Source organism: Mus caroli, chromosome 11, assembly GCF_900094665.2.
Source record: "Mus caroli chromosome 11, CAROLI_EIJ_v1.1, whole genome shotgun sequence".
NCBI classification, from domain to species: domain Eukaryota; kingdom Metazoa; phylum Chordata; class Mammalia; order Rodentia; family Muridae; genus Mus; species Mus caroli.
In genome coordinates this window covers 19,573,097-19,593,939 of record NC_034580.1, presented here as the reverse complement: position 1 = coordinate 19,593,939, position 20,843 = coordinate 19,573,097, and the positions used below count along the sequence as shown (strand labels likewise).

Below are 20,843 nucleotides of genomic sequence, written 5' to 3'. Positions count from 1 at the left end.
GATCGGAAGTTCAAGGAAAGCCTCAAGCTACACATTGAGTGAGGCCTGCCTAGGTTATTTGAGAGCCTGTCTCAAAAAAGGATGTACCTCAACTGCCCAGCCTTGAGGAGCCCTGATTGGACCCAGCATTGTACAAAGTCTGTGGTAGTGGAGCCTATAATTTCAACACTAGGAAAGTGGAGGCCAGAGGCTTAGAAGTTCAAGATCAGCCTAGGCTACAAAACAAGTTAGAGGCTAGCCCTAAATAAGACACTGTCTCAAAACATAAAGAACACAATAGTTAATTTTTCCTAAACTAATGGTTTTTTGGTTTTTGTTTTGTTTTGCTTTGCTTTGCTTTGTTTGGAATAATTGCTCTTAAAAATTACCTTGATTGTTGGTTTACAGGACGGAAAAGTTATTCCCAACAGGGAATGTAGACTATAAATTCTGAAATTTGTTTTTGAGTGAGACTTGTTATCAATGAAGAGTTCCTTTTTATTGTTGGTATATTTTTGCTTTTTTGTTTTTTGAGACAGGGTTTCTCTGTGTATCCTTGGCTGTCCTGGAACTCTCTGTAGTCCATGCTGGCCTCAAAATCAGAGATCCACCTGCCTCTGCCTCCCCAGTGCCAGGACTAAAGGTGTGCCCAACTATTTCCTGGCTCAATGAAGAATCTCTACAAGAAGAAAAATAAATATAAATGCATGAAATTACATGACAACATTTAGGTAATTCTTATTACTTTAAGAAATTTAAAAAATACTTAGTCTTAGGTCCTTTGTATTTCATAGTTTTATAAATACACTCACTGGTTTAAAGAAATGTATAACTTGCTTTGAATAACCCTGCAATGTTTTTTTATATTTCTCCTTCAAAAAAAATCCAGCTATCATTAATGATGTCATTATATATCAATTTCTCACCAGAACACCTTTTAAGTAGTGGGCTGGGATTTATTTGACCATTTAGTTCAACCATATAAGTTCTTTAAGATGCCTCTGAAAAAAATCATGTTGAATTTAACACATTTGAAGAGAAAGGTACATTCTCTTAAGTAGTCCTACAAGAATGCATAGGCTGGGCTGGAGAGATGGTTCAGTGGGTAAGAGTACCCAACTGCTCTTCTGAAGGTCCAGAGTTCAAATCCCAGCAACCACATGGTAGCTCACAACCATCTGTGTAAGATGTAATTTTTACATATACAGTGATACACACATTGTAAAATATTCATTTGCCTTATATTTTCAGTAATTACTATGGACTTTGTTGGATTAAAATAGTTTTCTCTTTTGTGTGTGTGTGTTTGTTGTTTATTTGCGTTCTTTTGTTTTGTTTCTGGTGGTACTGAGTTTGTACCCAGATCCTTCAGCCTGCTTTCTGTCATTTGAATAAGCAAGTGAGTGATAGATTCAAATGCAAGAGGTCTAAATCAGAATGAATAAAATTAAAGGTAGCAGCAATAATTTATTGAAAAACCACATGGCCACAAGTGATTCTCCCCTCTGCCCCCCACCCCCTGTGTCTCTCTCTCACAGGGACCTAGTACTCACTCATTAGGCTAGGCTGGCAAGCCAGTGAGCTCCAAGGTTCCTTCTATCTCCTCTCCAGCACTGGCTTACAGGGATATGCTACCATGCCTGGCTGTTTTTATGGATGCTGGGGATTGAACTCAGGATCTTGTACTTGAATGTCACGGGTTTTTCTGACTTGGCTGCTTCCCCAGACCCTCACCACTAGTGATTTATTTCTCTTTGATGTTTAGATACCAAAATATGTCAGTTTTGTTTTTTGAAATAATCTTTTATTTTTATAACAGCTATATTTCAGACATATCCACATTTTTGCTCATATGACAATACTCTCCACTTACCTATACTCTGTTTTTTTTTTTCAGTTCATTTATTGGTAATCAACTGTAGCTCAAAATGTTAAAAGAAAAATTTCATAAAGTTTTAAATAACTTGTTTTAGTCGTTTGTTGTAATTGTTCTATTTTATTGTTGTTAGCCTCTTGTATGTATGTATGTATGTATGTATGTATAGGATAAAAATGTATGTGCGTGTATGTAAGTCATCTTTAAACTGATCATTTACTTTTCTTTTTTTTTTTTAGTCTAACCACTACCATCAGAATTCTTACTCTAGAAAGCTAATCTGAGCCTTTGATTTCCCCGAATAAAAGCATTGATTGCTTTTCACATATACAACAAAATCCATATTACTGAATGTACTTGGACTTTTGGTTCTCTTTCTAAGAGTTGGTATTGCACTCTAATTCCATTGGTGGTTGATGTCATGGACAATTACTTCCCTTTTTCTAAAATGTCTTTCCACTCTTGTTTTGTTACATTTTCCCTCTCTTAAACTGTTAGATTCCTCTTTTGTTCTTATTATAACTTTCTGCAGAATTTTGTTAGTATTTCCCCCTTCTGTACACTAACATCATTGCGATGACTAGTATAGTCATTGCTTGCTGTTGGGTATAGGGTCCTTCAGAGTAGCAGCTGTGATAGTGAGGGTGTCACTTTCTTCAAGAGAGGAACATCTGAAGTAATAGTAGTACCATTTACTGATTACCTCTTGTATGTGTGATACTTGGAAGAATGTAACACATATTTTACAGAGAATATTAATAACAAGATATTATTAAACACAGGGTCTTGCTGGACTCTTGCTGGATCTTATTTTGTTTTGACAGTAGATCTCAGGAGGCAAAAAATCACTGCAAGTTCATGGTCAATTGGGTCTACATAAACATAGTAAATTCTACAAAGAAAAGAAAAGTGCCCAGTTTGGAATAGACTATGTCCCATGCTATATTAAAAAATTCATTGTTTCACCATTTCTGAAGCTTGTTTACATTCTAACAGGATAAGCCTTAGTGAAATGGGTTTATGGTTTGGGGAATTTATACTCCTGAAGTAAAATCACATGGTTACCTGCCTTAACATGAAAACACAGTTATTTTATGGAACTTCTATTTCCATGACTTGGCTAAAGGGTGAAGATGCATATATTTTTAAAGTTTTATTGATATATACTTAAAACTCATTGTAATATAATAATTATATATAAACATTTTTGTTTTTTAGTTTTTTTGATATGAGATCTCATTATGTAGCCCTGCTGGCCTGGAACTTGCTATATAGTTAAGACTGGTCTTGAACTCACAGAGATCAGGCTACCTCTATTAAGGCCTGGCCCTCCATACTTGGAAATATAATGTGTGTGTGTGTGTGTGCACGCATATACCTATATACACACAGATATATTTTAATCAACACAATAAAAATAAACATGTCCACCATCCTCCAAACTTTCTCATCTACCAAGTTTAGACAAATAGTGATCACCTTTTTTTCCTTATAGATTAGCTTACATTTCTGGAGTTTCATGTAAATGGATCAGATTAGCTTCTTTTACTCAACACACTTACTTTGGTAGTTATATTTATAGTGTTTTATCCTAAGGGTGCATATGTTGAATTACATTTGTTATGGAAGGTAAATGACTTTGTCATCTCCACATTATGTGTTACATTTTGGAGAAGATTTAGATGGGACTGATTTGAAACTTAAGTTGAGCTTAAAGTCAATATACTGTTTTAGTATATTGTGTACAGATCCTTTGACAATCCAGACTCGCCTATGCAAGGACGTAAGTCCACTTTAATTTTTAATGAGTGTTCTCTCATGCAGTGATAGTCTAATTTAAAATAAAGCAGTTAAGTACATTTTACTCCGTTTTGGGATCTAATGTACTTCTGAATACTATTTTCTTCACCGTTCTTGGGAAATGTTGGGAGAAAAACCTTATAATTGCCCTTATGTGGACAGGAAACTCTGAGAGTTGTTATCTCACAACTTAATACACTCCTTAGGTATAGATATTAAGCAATAAAGAACTCATCAGTTATGTGTTAGTACTACATAGGAACTTAGTTTGTATAAGGAAATGTTATCTTCCTCATTTAATCTTTGAAGATTACATTTTAACTTTGTTATTTAATGTTGGGAAGGTAAAAGATCTTTGTTTTTTTAAAAAAACAATCCATTAATGTCTATTATATTACTATTCTAATCTCATTGCACTGTTCTTTTTAAAAATTTCAGGTGGATATAATCCATATGTAGAAATAATTGAACAGCCAAGGCAGAGGGGAATGCGGTTTAGATACAAGTGTGAAGGGCGATCAGCAGGCAGCATTCCAGGGGAGCGCAGCACAGACAACAACCGGACATACCCGTCTGTCCAGGTAATGGGCCTTTCTTCAGTATCTCACTTTTAAGGGTTCATTTTGTTTTACTGTTTTCTAGACAGGGTTTCTCTGTGTGGTCCTGGCTGTCCTGGAACTCATTCTGTGTAGACAAGACTGGTCAGAGATCTCCCTGCCTCTGCTTCCCAAGTTAAGGGTGTGCATTACCACCACCTGGCAGAAGACTCAATTTAACAGTTTTTTGCAACTCCATGCTGTGGGCACCCCCTTTCTTCTTTGCATTTGCTCTCCACTAGCTAGATGTGTAGAGATATCTCTTAAAGGACTCTTTCCTGCTATTGAAGTTCATGTATTAATATAACTGCAGTGACTCACAGTGCTTATTGTACACTGTCAGCTTTGGATCAGATCCCTCTTGTTAACACAAAGCATTTAATGAGGAAAAAGCATTCTGTATGTATACTGGTCAAGGGAATTATTGTATAAGTTAAAGATGGATTTGGAACATTTTTTGACCTTTTAGTGTAGAGGCTATTAATAACTTTTCCCTTCTTTTTTTTTCATACCTTTATGCTTACCTCCCAAACTCTGAGTTATTTAAATCATTTAAAGTATCCTTCCTTTTCTGTATGTGTGTAAAGTGCTCTTTTGTGTGTGTGAATGTGGACACTCAGGTACCTCAGTGTCCATGTGGGAGTCAGGACAGCGTTGGGCGTGTTGGCGTCTCATTCTTGCCAATGAGACGTTTTGAGACAGGGTGTCTTGGCTGTTTTTCCACTCTATCTAGACACCTGGTCCACTAGTTTCCAGGGTTCTTCTGTCTCTGACTCTCATCTCCTGATAGGAGTGCTGCTACTACAGGCTCAAGCTACTGGTCTCTTTATCTTTTTTGACACACTAGGGATTGAACCTAGAATATTAGGAATGCTAAACAAGTGTTCTACCACTGATACATATCCCTAGCCTGTGAAAACAGTGGTTATGGTTGGAAGTGAAATTAGCAAATATACCATTTTTATAACGTATGTTTATATTTGATATTTATAAATTACATTCCCTTTTAATTTTTATAATCTGTTTATTCATTTATTCATGTTTAGTGTTTTGAAACAAAATTGTTAGCCCCAAACTTGTAGTGATCTTGCCTCTCGCCTCTGTTCCTTCATACTGGAATTACAGACATGTGCAATCATGCCTAGCTAATTTTTATCGTTTAAGTGCCAATTAAAATCCTTAATAGTGAGTTGGTGTGGTAGTACATGACAAGCATTGGGAGGCATAAACAGGTAGATATTGAGTTGTGGACTACTTACCTATACAAGAAGTTCCAGGCCAGTCTGGGCTATTTAAACAAGACCTTGTCTCTACAAACAAATGAAAACAAAGTTAATAGAAGTCAGGGGCAATGTCACCCATCAAAATCTCATCTACTTGGGAGGCAGGCTGTGGTGGGTAGATGCCTTGGGCCTAGAAACTTGTATGGATAAAAGGAAGACACTATCTCAAGATGGAGTTTGAAATGTCCTTAATTTTTCACCAATAGATCTGAAATTACTGTTTTGTAACTAGCTTATTATTTACAGTTTATTTTATTGAACCTAAGAAGAATTACAAAATTGCTAAGTTATATATTGATTCCCAAATTTCTGTTTTTATATTTTTAACTGATACAGATGCTTAAACTGTATATATTAATGGGATGTCATGTAATATATAATACATGTATACATCATGTAATGCTTCAGTAAAGTTAAACATACTTAGCTCCTCAAACATTTATCATTCCTTGTGGAAACATTCAAAGTCCTCCTAGTTTTTTGAAATATATAGTGCATTTGTACAATAATATGCCTAAAGGCTTTTGTCCTATCTACTGTACTAACTTAATTTTAAGAAAATATTTTATATATGCACACACACACACACATATATATATATACATGCATACACACACATATATATGTATATATATATGAGAATGTGTGAGTATGTGTGTGCATGTGTGTACACGCATAGGCCCACGGAGGACAGACGAGAGTATCAGATCCCTTGAAGCTGGAGTTACAGGCAGTTGTGAACTGTGCAACATGAATTCTGGGATCTGAACTCTGGTCCTCTGGAAGATCAGTAAGTGCTTTTAGCTGCTGAGCTATCACTCCAGGCCCATAACTTCATGTTTTTAAATCACACTACTTGCAATAATACTGCTTTGAATTATCTAAATTCTTTCTAAGTGTTCAAAGACATACAGTGAAAAGTTAATTTAAAATTCTTTTTTTTTCCAACATTGTGAGTCATTTTTGGCTTCTCTTAAAAAAAAATTGTTCCTAAATTAAAGCATTCCAGAGCAGTGTATCTTACTCCTTACTCCCCTACTCCAGTTCATCCTGGTAGACCTGGAAGTAACACATAAGCAGCTCAGAGCACAATTTGCTGCTGTCTACAGGGTGCAGCCAGACACACAACCAGTTCTGGAGATGGTTCTTCAGATAAATTTTGAGAAGATGTTTCAGATACTTTTGAAAGAAGGTGCCTCTGAAGAGGCAGGTCTTGCTCTTGCTCCTTTGATGGTCACACTCTCCACCAAGATCCCAGCTTTCCCCTTCACCTGTGGTGTGGGTACAGTCAGGGATGAATTTCAAAACCTGCTTCTATTTTTACTTCCTTTGCCACAAGGTTTTTCATTGGCTATGTGGTCTTAGAGGACTCTGGCTTTTTTTTTTTTTTGACACTTCTCTCTCTCTCTCTCTCTCTCTCTCTCTCTTTCTCTGTGTGTGTGTGTGTATGTGTGTGTGTTCTCTCCTTGTGCTACTGTGAGATACAGAGATTGAAGTTGTTAGTGGCAAGTGCCTTTACCTGCAGCACCATCTCACCAGCCCTTAGTTCTTCTTAAATCATCTTACTTTATTCATCAAAATTATATGTACAGTTTGTATTTTTTCTGTCCCAACAAGTCTTTGCTGTAGTAATATATAATCAGGGGTTTCTACCTTGCCTTGGATCATTTAGTTCCCAAATTAAAAACTTAAAACCTTTATATTTATGTTAAGCCTTTAAAGCACTAGAGCTGGGCAGATATCTACCCTCTAAGTTATTAGTATCTACTTTCTGAGTTATAACTTGACATGCTCTGCCTGGGCCACTTTTACTGCAATTGGCCAGCCCTTATGGCCATGCTTTCATGGTTCACCTACCCCATGGCATCTTTTCCTCTCTCCACCTTCTCCTTCTTCCCTCATGGTCTCCTGCCTCAGTCCCTAAGCCCAGGAACCAAAACTTTACCCATCTCTCTTCTGCCCAGCTCTAGGCTATCTGCATCTTTATTGACCAATCAGGGATAAGTTGGGGGTCAAGGTTATATTTGGTGTACATGAGGATCTTCCATCTTCCATCTCCTGAAGCAACCAGGGCCAATTTTTAGCAACAGACAAAACCTCAACAGTTTTAAGTTAAGGAGCAAGTTTTGTACAACAAAGACTGGTAAATATAAGAACTATTTATTTTGGATTTTTGAGGCAGGGTCTCTTTGTGTTGCCCTGGCTGTCCTGGAACTCACTCTGTAGACCAGGCTGGCCTTGAACTCACAGAGATTTGTCTGCCTCTGCCTCCCAAACTTTGGGATTAAAAGTGCACCATAATGCCTGGCCTGCTTACCTGCTTTAAAAGGAAAATAAACAGATGATAAAGCTTGATGAAATAAGGGCAGAAAGAAATATTTTAGGAATTGAAAGTTTTCCCAGCTGATATATTCTCTGAAAACTTTAATCTCAAGTAAACTGCTGACTATTTGAATTTTATTACATGCTGACTACATTATATAAATTGAACCTAAATTAATGGATCAATTCTTTTTATTTGTTTGCTTTTTAAAAAGGGCATTATTATAGGTAGCCCTGGCTGGCCTTGAACTTGTGCTGATCCTGCTTCAGCCTTCCAAATGCTGGGGCTATAGGCATATGCTACAATACCTACCTATTGTTAACAAGGTATACATACAGACTGTAAATTTAATTTCCCTTTTTCAGATTATGAACTACTATGGAAAAGGAAAAATAAGAATTACATTAGTAACAAAGAATGACCCATATAAACCTCATCCTCATGATTTAGTTGGAAAAGATTGCAGAGATGGATACTATGAAGCAGAATTTGGACCAGAACGCAGACCTCTGTTGTAAGTATACAGTGACAGAAATCTTCAACAATAGGACAAAGGTATAATTTTAGTTTTTAGCAAAATAAATTAATTCTGTATTTAATTTGCTGTAATATGTACATTACATTTTAATTACATTTTGTTACCTGTGGGGAGGACACATGTGCTTGGGGGGCATGTGGAGGTCAGAGTTGGCTCAGCTGGTGGAATCAGTTCTCTTCTCCACACGTGGACCCTGAGGATTAAACTCAGCTTGCCAGACGCCTTTGCCCACTGAGCCGTCTCACCAACCTGATATTAAAAATTTTTTGTTCTTACCACTTGCATTCATTCTTTATTAATAGGTACCACACATGATAGTTAGTAGAAATTCTTCCTAATGTTGCCTAGACTGGGCTCATACTTACTATGTAGAATGACTTTGTACTTACCTTCCTGCCTCCAACTCCCAAGTCCTGACATTACAGGTAACACCACCCTGTCTGGCTCAGTAGGAGTATTTTTTATGTTATTATTTTATTTTCCTTTGTTGTTTTTTGTTTTGTTTTTGTTTTTGTTTTCAAAACAATTTCTCTGTGTAGCCCTCACTGTCTTGGAACTTGCTCTGTACATCAGGCTGGCCTCAAACTCAACCTGCCTCTGCCTCCCCAGTGCTGGGACTAAAGGCATGCCCTACCTCTGCCTGGCTTCTCCCCCCCCCCCCCCCCCCCCCCCCCCCCACCTGCCTCCTTAAGACAGAGTTTCCTGTAGGCTAGGGTTGCCTTCCAGAGGATTCAGATACTGAGATTAGAGGTGTGAGATCATAGCCTTAAGACCCTATCTCCAGTTTATGAGGATTGAACTTAAGACTTTATACATGTTAGGCTAGAAATCTGCCAACATATCCACCACTTCTTATTTTTTAAGTTTTGACTGTTTTGAGACGGAATCTCCATGTGTAGCTCAGCTTGGCTTCCAACTTGTAGTGATCCTCCTTCTTCAGCCTCCAGAGCACTGGGGTTATAAGTAAGCAGGCATTACCATGTCTGGATAGGTATACCTCTTTATATTGTTGAAAGTAAGAAAACATATGTTGTGATTAATCTCTTCGTTCTGTATGATCTACAAAAAAATTGTGACTATCCTGTAGTACACAGCAAGACATTATCTCCAAAAAGTTCTTATTAATAGTAATGACACAAAACATAAAAAGCCCTAGAAATACACACTTGACAAGAAATCTTAACGCCTGCATGTCTTGATCTTCCAGCAGTGTTTCAAACTTTCAGTCAGTCATTTGTGTCTTGAAATACTCTTTCTTGATTGCTGTGAAGACAAACTTGTTGTAACCTGTAGTTTTCTGGCTGTTGTTCGATGGCCCCTGGTTTTTATCTTTTGTCCCATTCTAGTGCTATATATATAGTAGTTGTTGGGGGGGGGTTGTTTGTTTTTTTGAAACAGGGTTTCCTCTGTGTATCCCTAGATGTCCTGGAACTTACTCTGTAGACCAAGTTGGTCTTGAACTCAGAGATCTACCTGCCTTTGCCTCCCAAGTACTAGGTCTAAAGGTGTATGCCTCCACTGTCCAGCTTAGTGCCTCTGATCTTACACTGCAGTCAGGAGAGTGTTCCTTCAGTCTCTGTTCACAGTGTTCTTTCAGAGGGATGTGATTTACTTAGTTCACAAGACTTGAGCTAGCAGGGTTGGTTGTTTGTTTTTAAATTCTAGTAGTATCATAGGCCTTGTAAGCCCTTTGGACTCTTATGTCCTACACAGTGGCAGGAAAACATCCACAAAAGATATGTGAGTGAATGAACATGCTTGTGTTCCAATACAAACTTTATTTGCAAAATGAGCAGTATGTTGAATTTGGCCCATGATTAAGAGTTTGCCAACCGTCCATTCCAGACACTAAGTTCCATGAAGGGAGGAAAATGTATCTCCATTCCCTTTGAGAGTTTTAGTGCACAATTGGGACTCCAGAACGTGTTGAATGACTATGAAACAGTACATTGAGTGAATGATCAGACGCCCCATGATTCTTGACTTTCGCCTCTTTCCCTTCTTTCCTTTCTTTAGTACTGGGTTGAGTCCAGGGTATGATTGCTAGACAAGGTACCACACTACTGAGCTAACCCTCTGTGCATACCAGATGAGGTTATTCAGATGAAAGAAAACCAAGTCGTGTATGTTAGGGTGAAGAATTATTTTGTTGCAGGATTTCAAGAAAGGATTAAGAATTGACAGCTTATTTTTTGTTATTGGAGGAGGAGGAAGGAAGTGGCAAAGTTATTTTAGGTGCTAATGAAGTCACAGGTGTGAGTGCCAAGCATGAAGCATGAACATACAGCAGTGTGAACATGGAGTAAGGCAAACCAGGCAGCCTCTGGCTGCAAGTGCCAAGTGAAGTTTGAAGAAACAGTGATGTTCTTATCATTTGAGTTTTGCTTCCTTATTCACACCCACCCATCTCAGATGATGTCATGGTTTTTCCATGTGGGAACAAGTATGACTGGATGGTGGTAGGGGAGTTCCCCATCATCATTTATATTACACATATGCAAATGAGTAATATTTGTAGCTATTGAGAAGTTTTCCATAAATGACCCTTTGAAACTGTTGCTAAATATTGTTAATATTAACCCTCTCTAATAAAAATACTTCATTTCCTCTATTGTAATCATATAACATGGCATAAGGTGTATTCTGTTGTCTATGAAAAAAATTGAGGCCAGGCTAAAGTACACAGCAGGACCTTGTACAGCTGTATTTTCATATATTTCATGGTACATTTTTTAGTGATGAGCTAGGCAGGCATCATAAATGAGCAGAGGGAATCAAATATAAGAAGGCTAGCCCAATCCCTCATCAGAGTGGATAACTGTGTGTAAGTGGGGACACAGGTGCTCAGCTCTAACAGATTGTCTCTGTGCCCAAGGAGTGCTAGCAAACCTCTGAAATGTTCATGAAACCAGAAGAGCTGATACTCAGCTCTGATCACTTCACTCTTAAGTTTGGTAATGTATATATATAATTTTTAAAATGCACTCGTCACTTCTATACATTTTTTAAAAATACATAGGTTAACACTGCTATAAGTTTAGCAAAACATACATGCATATTTTAGGGTCTAGCTGTCTTTGTACCTTTTGATACACCAATTTTAGTAAATTGATCATAATTTTGTTTGGAAGGAGAAATTTTGCTTCTTGATGGTTTTGTTTGTTTTGCTTGTAATGTTTATCTACCTTGGTATATTTGACTAAGCATATTGGCAAAATGTAATTATAAAATAGTATATTTGACAGTTATATAATACTCTATATACTTTTTTAGTTTGGGACAGGTTTTCCCATAATCCAGGGTAGCCTAAAAGTTGCTAGGTAACCAAGGTAATCCACTTGCCTCTATCTCCCTAGTGCTAGAATTAAAGGCATGTCACCATGTGCTCTATTTTTCTATTAACAATTCTCTTAGGCAGGCCTATGTTTGTTTCTCTTGTATCTTCTTTATTATCACAGTCAGAACAGGATCTGTGACCTAGAGGTTGGTGTGACAGAGAGATGACTTTCTGAGTATGTTTGATTTTTGTCATACTTTTGTTTAACTATGATGTGATTTTGAAAGTTTCATTTTTTTGCTTTTAGTTTTCAAAATTTGGGTATTCGGTGTGTAAAGAAAAAGGAAGTGAAAGAAGCTATTATTTTAAGGATTAGTGCAGGAATCAACCCTTTCAATGGTAAGTGCTTTGTTATAATTTCTACTATTTGTATTATCAGTGGACTGTGATTTCTATTTATAGTACAATTCTACTTGTTGACTTGTATTTAAGTGGAAGCTTCCCCTCCCCTTCCTTGTTGTTTTTTTTTTTTAAAGATTTATTTATTGATTATATGTAAGTACACTGTAGCTGTCTTCAGACACTCCAGAAGAGGGAGTCAGATCTCGTTACAGATGGTTATGAGCCATCATGTGGTTGCTGGGATTTGAACTCCGGACCTTCGGAAGAGCAGTCGGGTGCTCTTACCCACTGAGCCATCTCACCAGCCCTTGTTGTTTATTTTGATGTGAGGTCTTTATATGTAGCTCTGGCTGCTCTGTTACTCACTACGTAGTCCAGATTGGCCATGAACTCGTAGCAATCCACCCTCATCGGCCCCCAGATTCTGGGGCTGTAGATGTGAGCCACCATGCTCAGCTAAAACAAAAAAACCCAAAACTGAAACCTTCTCCAAGTGTTTTTGATTCTTTCAATATGCTTCTTCTTTATGCCAGTCTGCCAACCATCAGGATTCACCCTTCTTTCTCAGTGTTGAATGGACACTATGTTATAAAGGATTTTCCTCCCTTACCACCACTGGTGTTTAATAGTGATCTCATACAGCCCAGCCAGCTTGAATTGCTGCTTTGCTGAGGCCGCCTTGGGCCCTTGATCTTCACCTTCTAAGTTGTCATTACAGGCATGAGCTCCATACCTGGCCACTCAAAATATTGTTTAGACTTCTCTTGATTTTTTTGTATGAATGTTTTGCTTGCATATATGTATGTGTACCACAAATGTCGCTGGAGGTCAGATCTCTTAGAACTTGAGTTGCAAATGTGTGTCACATCTGCAAGATGTGACTTGGAATTAAACCCAGGTCCTCTGCAAGAGCAGCAAGTACTCGTAAGTACTAAGGCATCTCTTCAGCCCTTCAAAATATTTTTGTAGTATGTTTTTGTATTGGTAAAATAAATCTTACTGTTTAGTACATTTTATTGTGAATAACACTTACTAAGTGGTTTGTTTTTATTTTATTGTTTTGGGGACAGGGCCTTACCACATTAAAAAAGGCTAATTTCAGATGCCTTGTCCTCGGATCTCAAGTCTCCCTCCTGCTGGGATTATAGACACATACCACCATTTATAGTTTAAGCATTTGATGTGTGTTGTTGTTTTTGTTTCTGTTTCTGCTTTTGAGACAGGGTCTCATGTATTCTGCACTGGTCTCAAACTCACTATGTAGCCAAGAGTGACCTTGAATTTTCTGATCCCCTGCTCCACCTCCCAGTACTGGGATCATTCACATTCATCATAACACTTGGCTTATGAATCTTTGGAGATTAAACTCAAGGTTTTGTGTGTGCTAAAGAAGCACTCTGCCAAATGAGCTGCTTCCTTGGCCTTTATGACACTCTTGGCTATGGCATCTGGTACCTTTAGCATTCTCTATTGTTAAGTAGGTAAATGATTCCTAAGTGTATGCAGTTATTCTATGTACCTACTTTAGTAGTCTTGTTTGCCTAGGCATGGTAGAACACACGTGTAATTCAAGCTACTTGAGATTGCATCCTTAAACTTACTGTATAGCTATGGATAACCTTGAATTCTGCTTGAGCCTTCAGTCATTTGAAGGAATGTAATAACCAATTCTATGTATCCTATCTTCAGTGTTTAGTGAAAATACAAAGATGTAGCAGATACACCCATTCTAAGTCCATAAGACTTTGCCTGATAGGATAGAAGTGGCACTTGTAGGTGGCAGTCATGTAAGATAAAAACTTAAGTACAGGGGGCTGGTGAGATGGCTCAGTGGTTAAGAGCACTGACTGATCTTCCGGGGGTCCCGAGTTCAAATCCCAGCAACCACCCGTAATGAGATCTGAAGACAGCTAAAGTGTACTTACATATAATAAATCAATAAAATCTTTGAAAAAAAAAAAAACAAACCTAAGTACAGATCTGGTGCTGCACTGACTGAGAGAGAAGGGATATTTCTTGTATTCCAGGATAAAGTTTAGGCTTTATAGAAAATTAGTTCAGGGTAGGAAATATGACCAAGTAAGTAAAGTGTCTACTGCATAAGCATGAAGATCTGAGTTCAATCTCAGCATCCCTTTGACCAGAGCTAGGTATTCCCAACACCAGGGAGATAGCTCCAGGTGGATTTCTGGAGCTGGCAAGGCTCAGTGGGAGACGATACTTAGTGCTGATCTCTACCTCCTCACGTATGCTTATCTGTACATACTGTATACACACACAAAGCAGGTATTAACTGAATTTTCAGCCTTTACTCTGATCCAGACATCACTTGTGATTCCTGGTTGTCAGTAGTTTTTAACCATGTCATACAGAGATGGGAATAATATTGATAAAATAAAAACTTTTTCTACATACTGAAAAAATTCAAAGCAAAATATCCCAAATTATAATCTTTTGTGAAAATAGAATTTCTTGTCTTTGATAGAATCATGGTGTGGCTAAATACATTTATATTTTAGTTTACTAGCCATTTTATTTTTCTTTAATATATCATTTTACTACTTTAAACTCTTATACTTGAATAAATCCATCCAGATACAGTCTTTCATGTAACCTCAAGGCAAAGAAACATTTCCCCAACTCCCAAAATGTCTTTGATCTTTCTCAATCAGTTCTTTCCTTCCAGCTCTTGCCCCAGTCGACAGCTCATCTCCTTTCTGTCAGCACACCTAATTTTTCTAGGGTTTTATGGAAATGGAAGTATTCTTTTATATTCTATATTCTTTCCTGTCTGGTTCCACTTGGTCTTACTGTTTTTGCAGTGTATATTGTTGGAAAATATAACCATAGTTTGTTCTTTATTGCTGAGTATTTGTTCATTGTATCACTATAATACAATTTGTTTCTATTAACAGAAATTTATTTGTAAACTGTCAGGAGCACCTAGCCATTCATTGTTTTTGTCTATCTATCTGTTTTGTTTTAATATTGATTACTCACTTTGAATTGAAGACACTGAAACCTTGAACTCTTACATTTATATTGCTATTAACTGAGACTTTCAATAGTCCTGCGCTCTTACTGCCTCTGTCCTGGTCCCAGCAGACGGTGCTACTGTGATACAGGTGCTGGTTGAACCTCATATTTTTCCCTTAAACATGGTTTGAGGGTGCGTACATAGGTATGGAGGCAAAAGGACTGCCTCAGATGTTTGCCTCCAACATTTTCTGCCTCCCTTTTTTGAACTGGGGTTCTCACCAGCCGGCTTAGAGCGCAACCAGTACCCTGCCTCTGCCTTCCTGGCACTGAGAATATTACCAGGAGCCTGACTACTACTGCACCTGGCTTCCTTGCATGGGTTGGAGGGTTGAGCTCATACTTGCAAGGAAAGTACTTTACTGACTGAACCATCCATCTCTCTCAGCCCTATTTTGACCTTTCTAGTTGTACAAGTATGTTTTCATAGACTCAAATGTTAGGCTTAAGAATGCTAATACTGGAATAAATTTTAGTGTTAGCATAACTCCTGAGATTATTTGACTGGCTTTGTGTGAGATATGTTTTTTTTTTTTAAATAAGTTATCACCTGTAAGACTGGGGAATTTAGCTAATTATTTTTCATATTTAATCTTTTAATTTTAATACTAGTGTCCTTTCCAAGTAAATTTTTCATGTAATTTAATGAATTTTATGTTTTTAAAATATGGCATATATAAGTAACAATTTATTGCTATAGGCTTAAAATATTTCAAAACGCAGCAATATTTTGTTTTAGAAATGGGCTTCTTTTCAAATATCAATGCAAAGAGACTACTGTACTATATTCTGTGGCAAGTTTTTGTATTTTTTTTTCAGAACTGTAAAAATGCCTTGGTGTGCAGTTTGTTTTTAAGCTGACTTGACTTACACATAAAGTTATGTCATGATATCTTTTTCACATTGCATCTCTAAAATGCTGGTGCAAGTTAATATGACCCTCTGCTTCAAATTCCCATGCCATTATTTAGCTGTAAAATTTATTATTTAGAAAAATAATGTCATCTCCTTAAAATCAATGTCTTACCTATAAGAACAGGGATGATGGTGATTTTTGCTAGATTTAGAAAGTAATTACAGACTGGGCCAAGTGTTATGTTAAATGACGAATGCCTGTTTCCCATTGTCTATAACTTGTATCCATATTTAAGATTTTTGATTTTGGTGGTCAATTTATGATTCTGCCCTTAAGTTCCTAGTCCCTGGTATAGTCTCTCTCTGAGCATGGCTACTGTCTGTTATATACTGTTAAATAGTAACTGTACAATAATGAAAACTATTCTTGAGATTGAACACCATCTTAGTTTTCTGCAGACGTAGGTGCGGGTTAAGGTTATTGAATGTTGTGGGCAGAGAGGAAGACAGCAGGATTTTGGTAATAAGTAAAGAATTAGTATTATGTGTTCTGCATTCTAAATCTGAGATTGTACTGTTCAGTCCCTGAACAGCAGCTGCTGGACATTGAAGACTGCGACCTCAATGTGGTGAGGCTGTGTTTTCAAGTTTTCCTTCCTGATGAACATGGTAACTTCACAACTGCTCTGCCTCCCATTGTTTCTAACCCAATTTATGACAACCGTAAGTGCTTTAATTTTCTTATGTCTGTACTTTTAGCTTGTTTCATTTCCTTAACTGCTGAAAAGTTTAAAGGATTTTTGCAATTTGAAAAGGAGTATGTTAGGTGGGATTGGTGGCTTGTGCATATAATTCTAGCAACCAGAAGGCTGAGGCAGGAGGATAAAGTTTGAAGGCATACTGGACTACACATTGAGAAGCCAGGTGTGGCGGTGCATGCCTTTAATCCCAGTACTCAGAGGTAGAGATAGGCAGATCCCTGTGGGCTCAAGGCCATCCTTGTCTACCCTGTGATTTCCAGGATTACATAAAAAGATCCTGTCTCAAACAAAAAGCAAACAAACAAAGCACTGTTCATTACAGGAAAAAAAAAAACCCTCAAGCATATATACATATATAAGAAAGAAGAGCAAATCACCATTAGTCTCCTCCTAAATGGCCACTGTCCTCAAGCATACACTGTAGTCCCTTTGAATAAGCACAGACACAACCATCTTCCTCATCACCCACATTCACCCACTAAGTTTGGCAACTTAAAAAAAAGGATCAATGATATTTTTTTTAAAAAACTTTTTTTTCAAGCCAGTAGTGGTAGTGCATGCCTATAATAATAGCACTTGGGAAGTCCAAGCAGGCAGATCAGGAGTTAAGTTTTCCTTTACCATGTTTAAAAATGGGAATTCAAGACCCTACTGTGTCACATGAGATCCTTTCTCAATAGAAACAGAAAATCCCAGAACTTTTCTCTTTGCAATGTGTCTTGAACCTTTTGCAATCAGTTTTTCTTTTCTTTTTTCTTTTTAAACACTGCTGGCATTTAACCAGGACCTTGTACAGAGCTATACCCCAACCCCACTTAGCTTTCCAGTACCTGAATAGTTATCTCCTTCCTTCTTTCTTTCTTTCCTTCCTTCCTTCCTTCCTTCCTTCCTTCCTTCCTTCCTTCCTTCCTTCTTCCTTCCTTCCTTTCTTTGTGTTGCTTTATACTTTTTTCTTTTATTTTTTTCCTCAAGAAAGGGTTTCTCTGTGTATCAGTCCTGGTTGTCCTAAATTCACTGTAGATCAGGCTGGCCTTGAACCACAGAGATCCACCTGCCTCTACTTTTGCCTCTGCCTCCCAAGGGCTGGTATTAAAGGCCAGTGTCAGAAGCATATTTTTTATATGTCTATATATTAATTTTAAGAACTCATTAATATGGAGTATAAAAAATAAAAAAGATGACATTTCAGAATCATATTTAAGAATATATTTGGTTTGTTTCCTTTTGTAAGCAAATTACACCAAAGTAAATATATTTATGTGTGCATTTAAAGACAACTCTCTATGGATCATGTATCTGCCTGTTCATATGTGTGTGGTCAGAAGACAACTTACAACTTCCCTGAGATCAAACTCAAGTTGTCAGGCTTGGCAACAGGTACCTTTACCGCCTTAACTATGTCACTGGCTCCGGAATGTTTATCTCTTATGCAAATATTTCTGACATTTATTTTTAAAAGGATAACTTTTGACAGATACCTACATCAAAGGATATGGAAGTTTATTTGAAAAGATTTTAAAGCTTCCCTCCAAAATATTTTGTGTATACACACACACTCACTAGAGTATATGCCACACCTGATTTGCATGTAGAGTACTGGACCATAGGAGTATAGAGGTAGACTATTCTTAACAGAGAGCCTAGGGTACCTTTAAGAACTATCATAATTATATTCGGAAGATAAATGAGAACTGCATTGCCCTAGGGATATAGCCAGTGATATAAAATGACTCATTTAGTCACAATGTGCCTTTACCAAGAAATGGGAGGAAGAGGCAAGAACTGCTCAAGTTAAAAGGCCAGCTAGCCATAAGTAACAAAGTGACTGTCTCAAAAGAGGTAGGAGTTGAGGGCTAGCAAGCACCTGAAGTTGTCCTCTGACCTCCTCCACACATATGCCGTGACATATGCTCACCTGGGCCTACACATAACCACACTGAGACATACCTCAGCATAGCTATAATACACACATAACCACACTCAGACATACCTCAACATAGCTATAATACACACATAACTACACTCAGACATACCTCAGCATAGCTATAATACACACATAACTACACTCAGACATACCTCAACATAGCTATAATACACACATAACTACACTCAGACATACCTCAGCATAGCTATAATACACACAAAAAACATTTAGTTTCCTTTATCTGTACATTAAAATTTTATCTATTCTCTAAATTATTTTCCTCAAATTCTTCCCCTTGTACTTGTACCGGCTACTTTTATGTCAACTGACATAAACTAGAGTCATCAGAGAGGGAACCTCAATTGAGAAATTCTCCTTGGAAGATCTGGATATAGGGAAACCTGTGAGGCATGTTCTTAATTAGTGATTCACAGGGGAGGGCCAAGTCCATGGTGGGTAGGGCTGCCCCTGGGCTGGTAGTTCTGGGTTCTGTAAGAAAGCAGGCTGAGCAAGCCATGAAGAGCACTCCACTAAACAGCACCCACCCAGGGCCTCTGGGTCGGTTCCGGCCTCCAGGTTCCTGCCCTCACTGCTCGTTTTCTCTTTTGATTTGTTTTATTTATATCAGTACACAGTTGCTCTTTTCAGACATGCCAAAAAAAAAATCATCCCGTTACAGATGGTTGTGAACCATCATGTGGTCACTGGGAATCGAACTCAGGACCTATGGAAGAGCAGCGTGAACCATCTCTCCCGTCTGTGGGGAGCGGGTGTGGCGGCAGTCCCAAAGGCACCAGGGACTGCAGCTAAGTCGTATGACTTGCACCTGACTTCCTCATATAAACCACAAATATCGTGAGAGCTGCGCAGGTGTACCAGGTTACTGGGGAAGCCATTTTGGTGGGGATATGCCCCTACTGCCCTGATTAGCTGAAGCTGCGTACCTGGTGAGGTGATGTGGCCTGCTGTGAGTGGATGGGAACTGATAGTATATAAGAGTGAGAGGCCCAGGGCTCGGGGTCTTTCGCCTACACAGTCAATGCGCAGTCCAATAAACGTGTGCAGAAGGATCCTGCTGTGGCGTCTTACTTGCTGGAGAGTCAGGCGTCCCACACCCATCCACCCTCACTGCTTTTGATGATGAACTGTTTGTTACATGGAACTATGAGTGAAATAACCCTTTCCGCCTCAGGCTACTTTTGGTCATGGCGTTGCATCACAACAACTAACTCTAACTAAGACAATGCCGAGACCCAATGTTTTTTTAATCCTTTGCATTTAGGTGCCCCAAATACTGCAGAATTAAGGATCTGCCGTGTGAACAAGAACTGTGGAAGTGTCAGGGGAGGAGATGAAATATTTCTGCTTTGTGACAAAGTTCAGAAAGGTATTTATCAGTTTTGTTTAATTGAATTAGTAATATATATTTGATTAATATATGTATTTTACTGTTTCCCCATTGTTATTATTCTTTGGCATCTTTATTCACTAGATGATATAGAAGTTCGTTTTGTGTTGAATGACTGGGAAGCCAAAGGTGTTTTTTCACAAGCTGATGTACACCGCCAAGTAGCCATCGTTTTCAAGACTCCTCCATATTGCAAAGCTATATTGGAGCCTGTGACAGTGAAAATGCAGCTGCGGAGGCCTTCTGACCAGGAAGTTAGTGAGTCTATGGATTTCAGATACCTGCCAGATGAAAAAGGTATGGCAAGTTGGGAGTAATGTGCATACACGTGTGTGTGTGTGTGTGTGTGTGTGTGTGTGTGTGTGTGTGTTCATAGAAACAGTGTCATGCATCCTCTGCTGTCTTTGAACTCACTATGTAGCTACAGATGAATCTTAGCGGATTGTGGGGATTACAGCAGTGTGCTCTGTGCTGTCCCTGCTGCCTTTTTAAATGTGGTGCTAGGAACTGGACTTAGACTTTTATGTACACTAGCAAGTGATGAGCTGAGCAAGTGACAGTCTCTGCTGAAGAACAGATCGTCTAAAGCTGATCATGCTTTTAACATTGTAAAATAAACATTCGAGTGGAGTTTTATATATTCAGGATCTGTATTTTTTTTCCCCTAGAAGTTTTCAGTTGTGTGTTTTTGTTTGATTTTTGTTTGGTTTGGGTTTTTTTTTTCTCCTACTCTTTGCATTTCTTAAGAGTTTGAATAATTTTAGACTTCTTTTTTTTTTTTTTTT

The 20,843-nt window shown here is 38.0% G+C and overlaps 1 protein-coding gene across 1 annotated transcript in view; it reads left to right on the top strand.

Moving 5' to 3' along the window:
* Positions 1–20,843, top strand: part of Rel (REL proto-oncogene, NF-kB subunit) — a 29,495-nt gene that overhangs the window by 5,640 nt on the left and 3,012 nt on the right. Inside the window, exons 2-7 of the mRNA XM_021177498.2 lie at positions 4,094–4,236; positions 8,223–8,371; positions 11,980–12,071; positions 16,548–16,688; positions 19,933–20,037; positions 20,143–20,355. Of these exons, the coding sequence (XP_021033157.1) occupies positions 4,094–4,236; positions 8,223–8,371; positions 11,980–12,071; positions 16,548–16,688; positions 19,933–20,037; positions 20,143–20,355 (843 nt within the window). The remainder of the gene's footprint in view (positions 1–4,093; positions 4,237–8,222; positions 8,372–11,979; positions 12,072–16,547; positions 16,689–19,932; positions 20,038–20,142; positions 20,356–20,843) is intronic.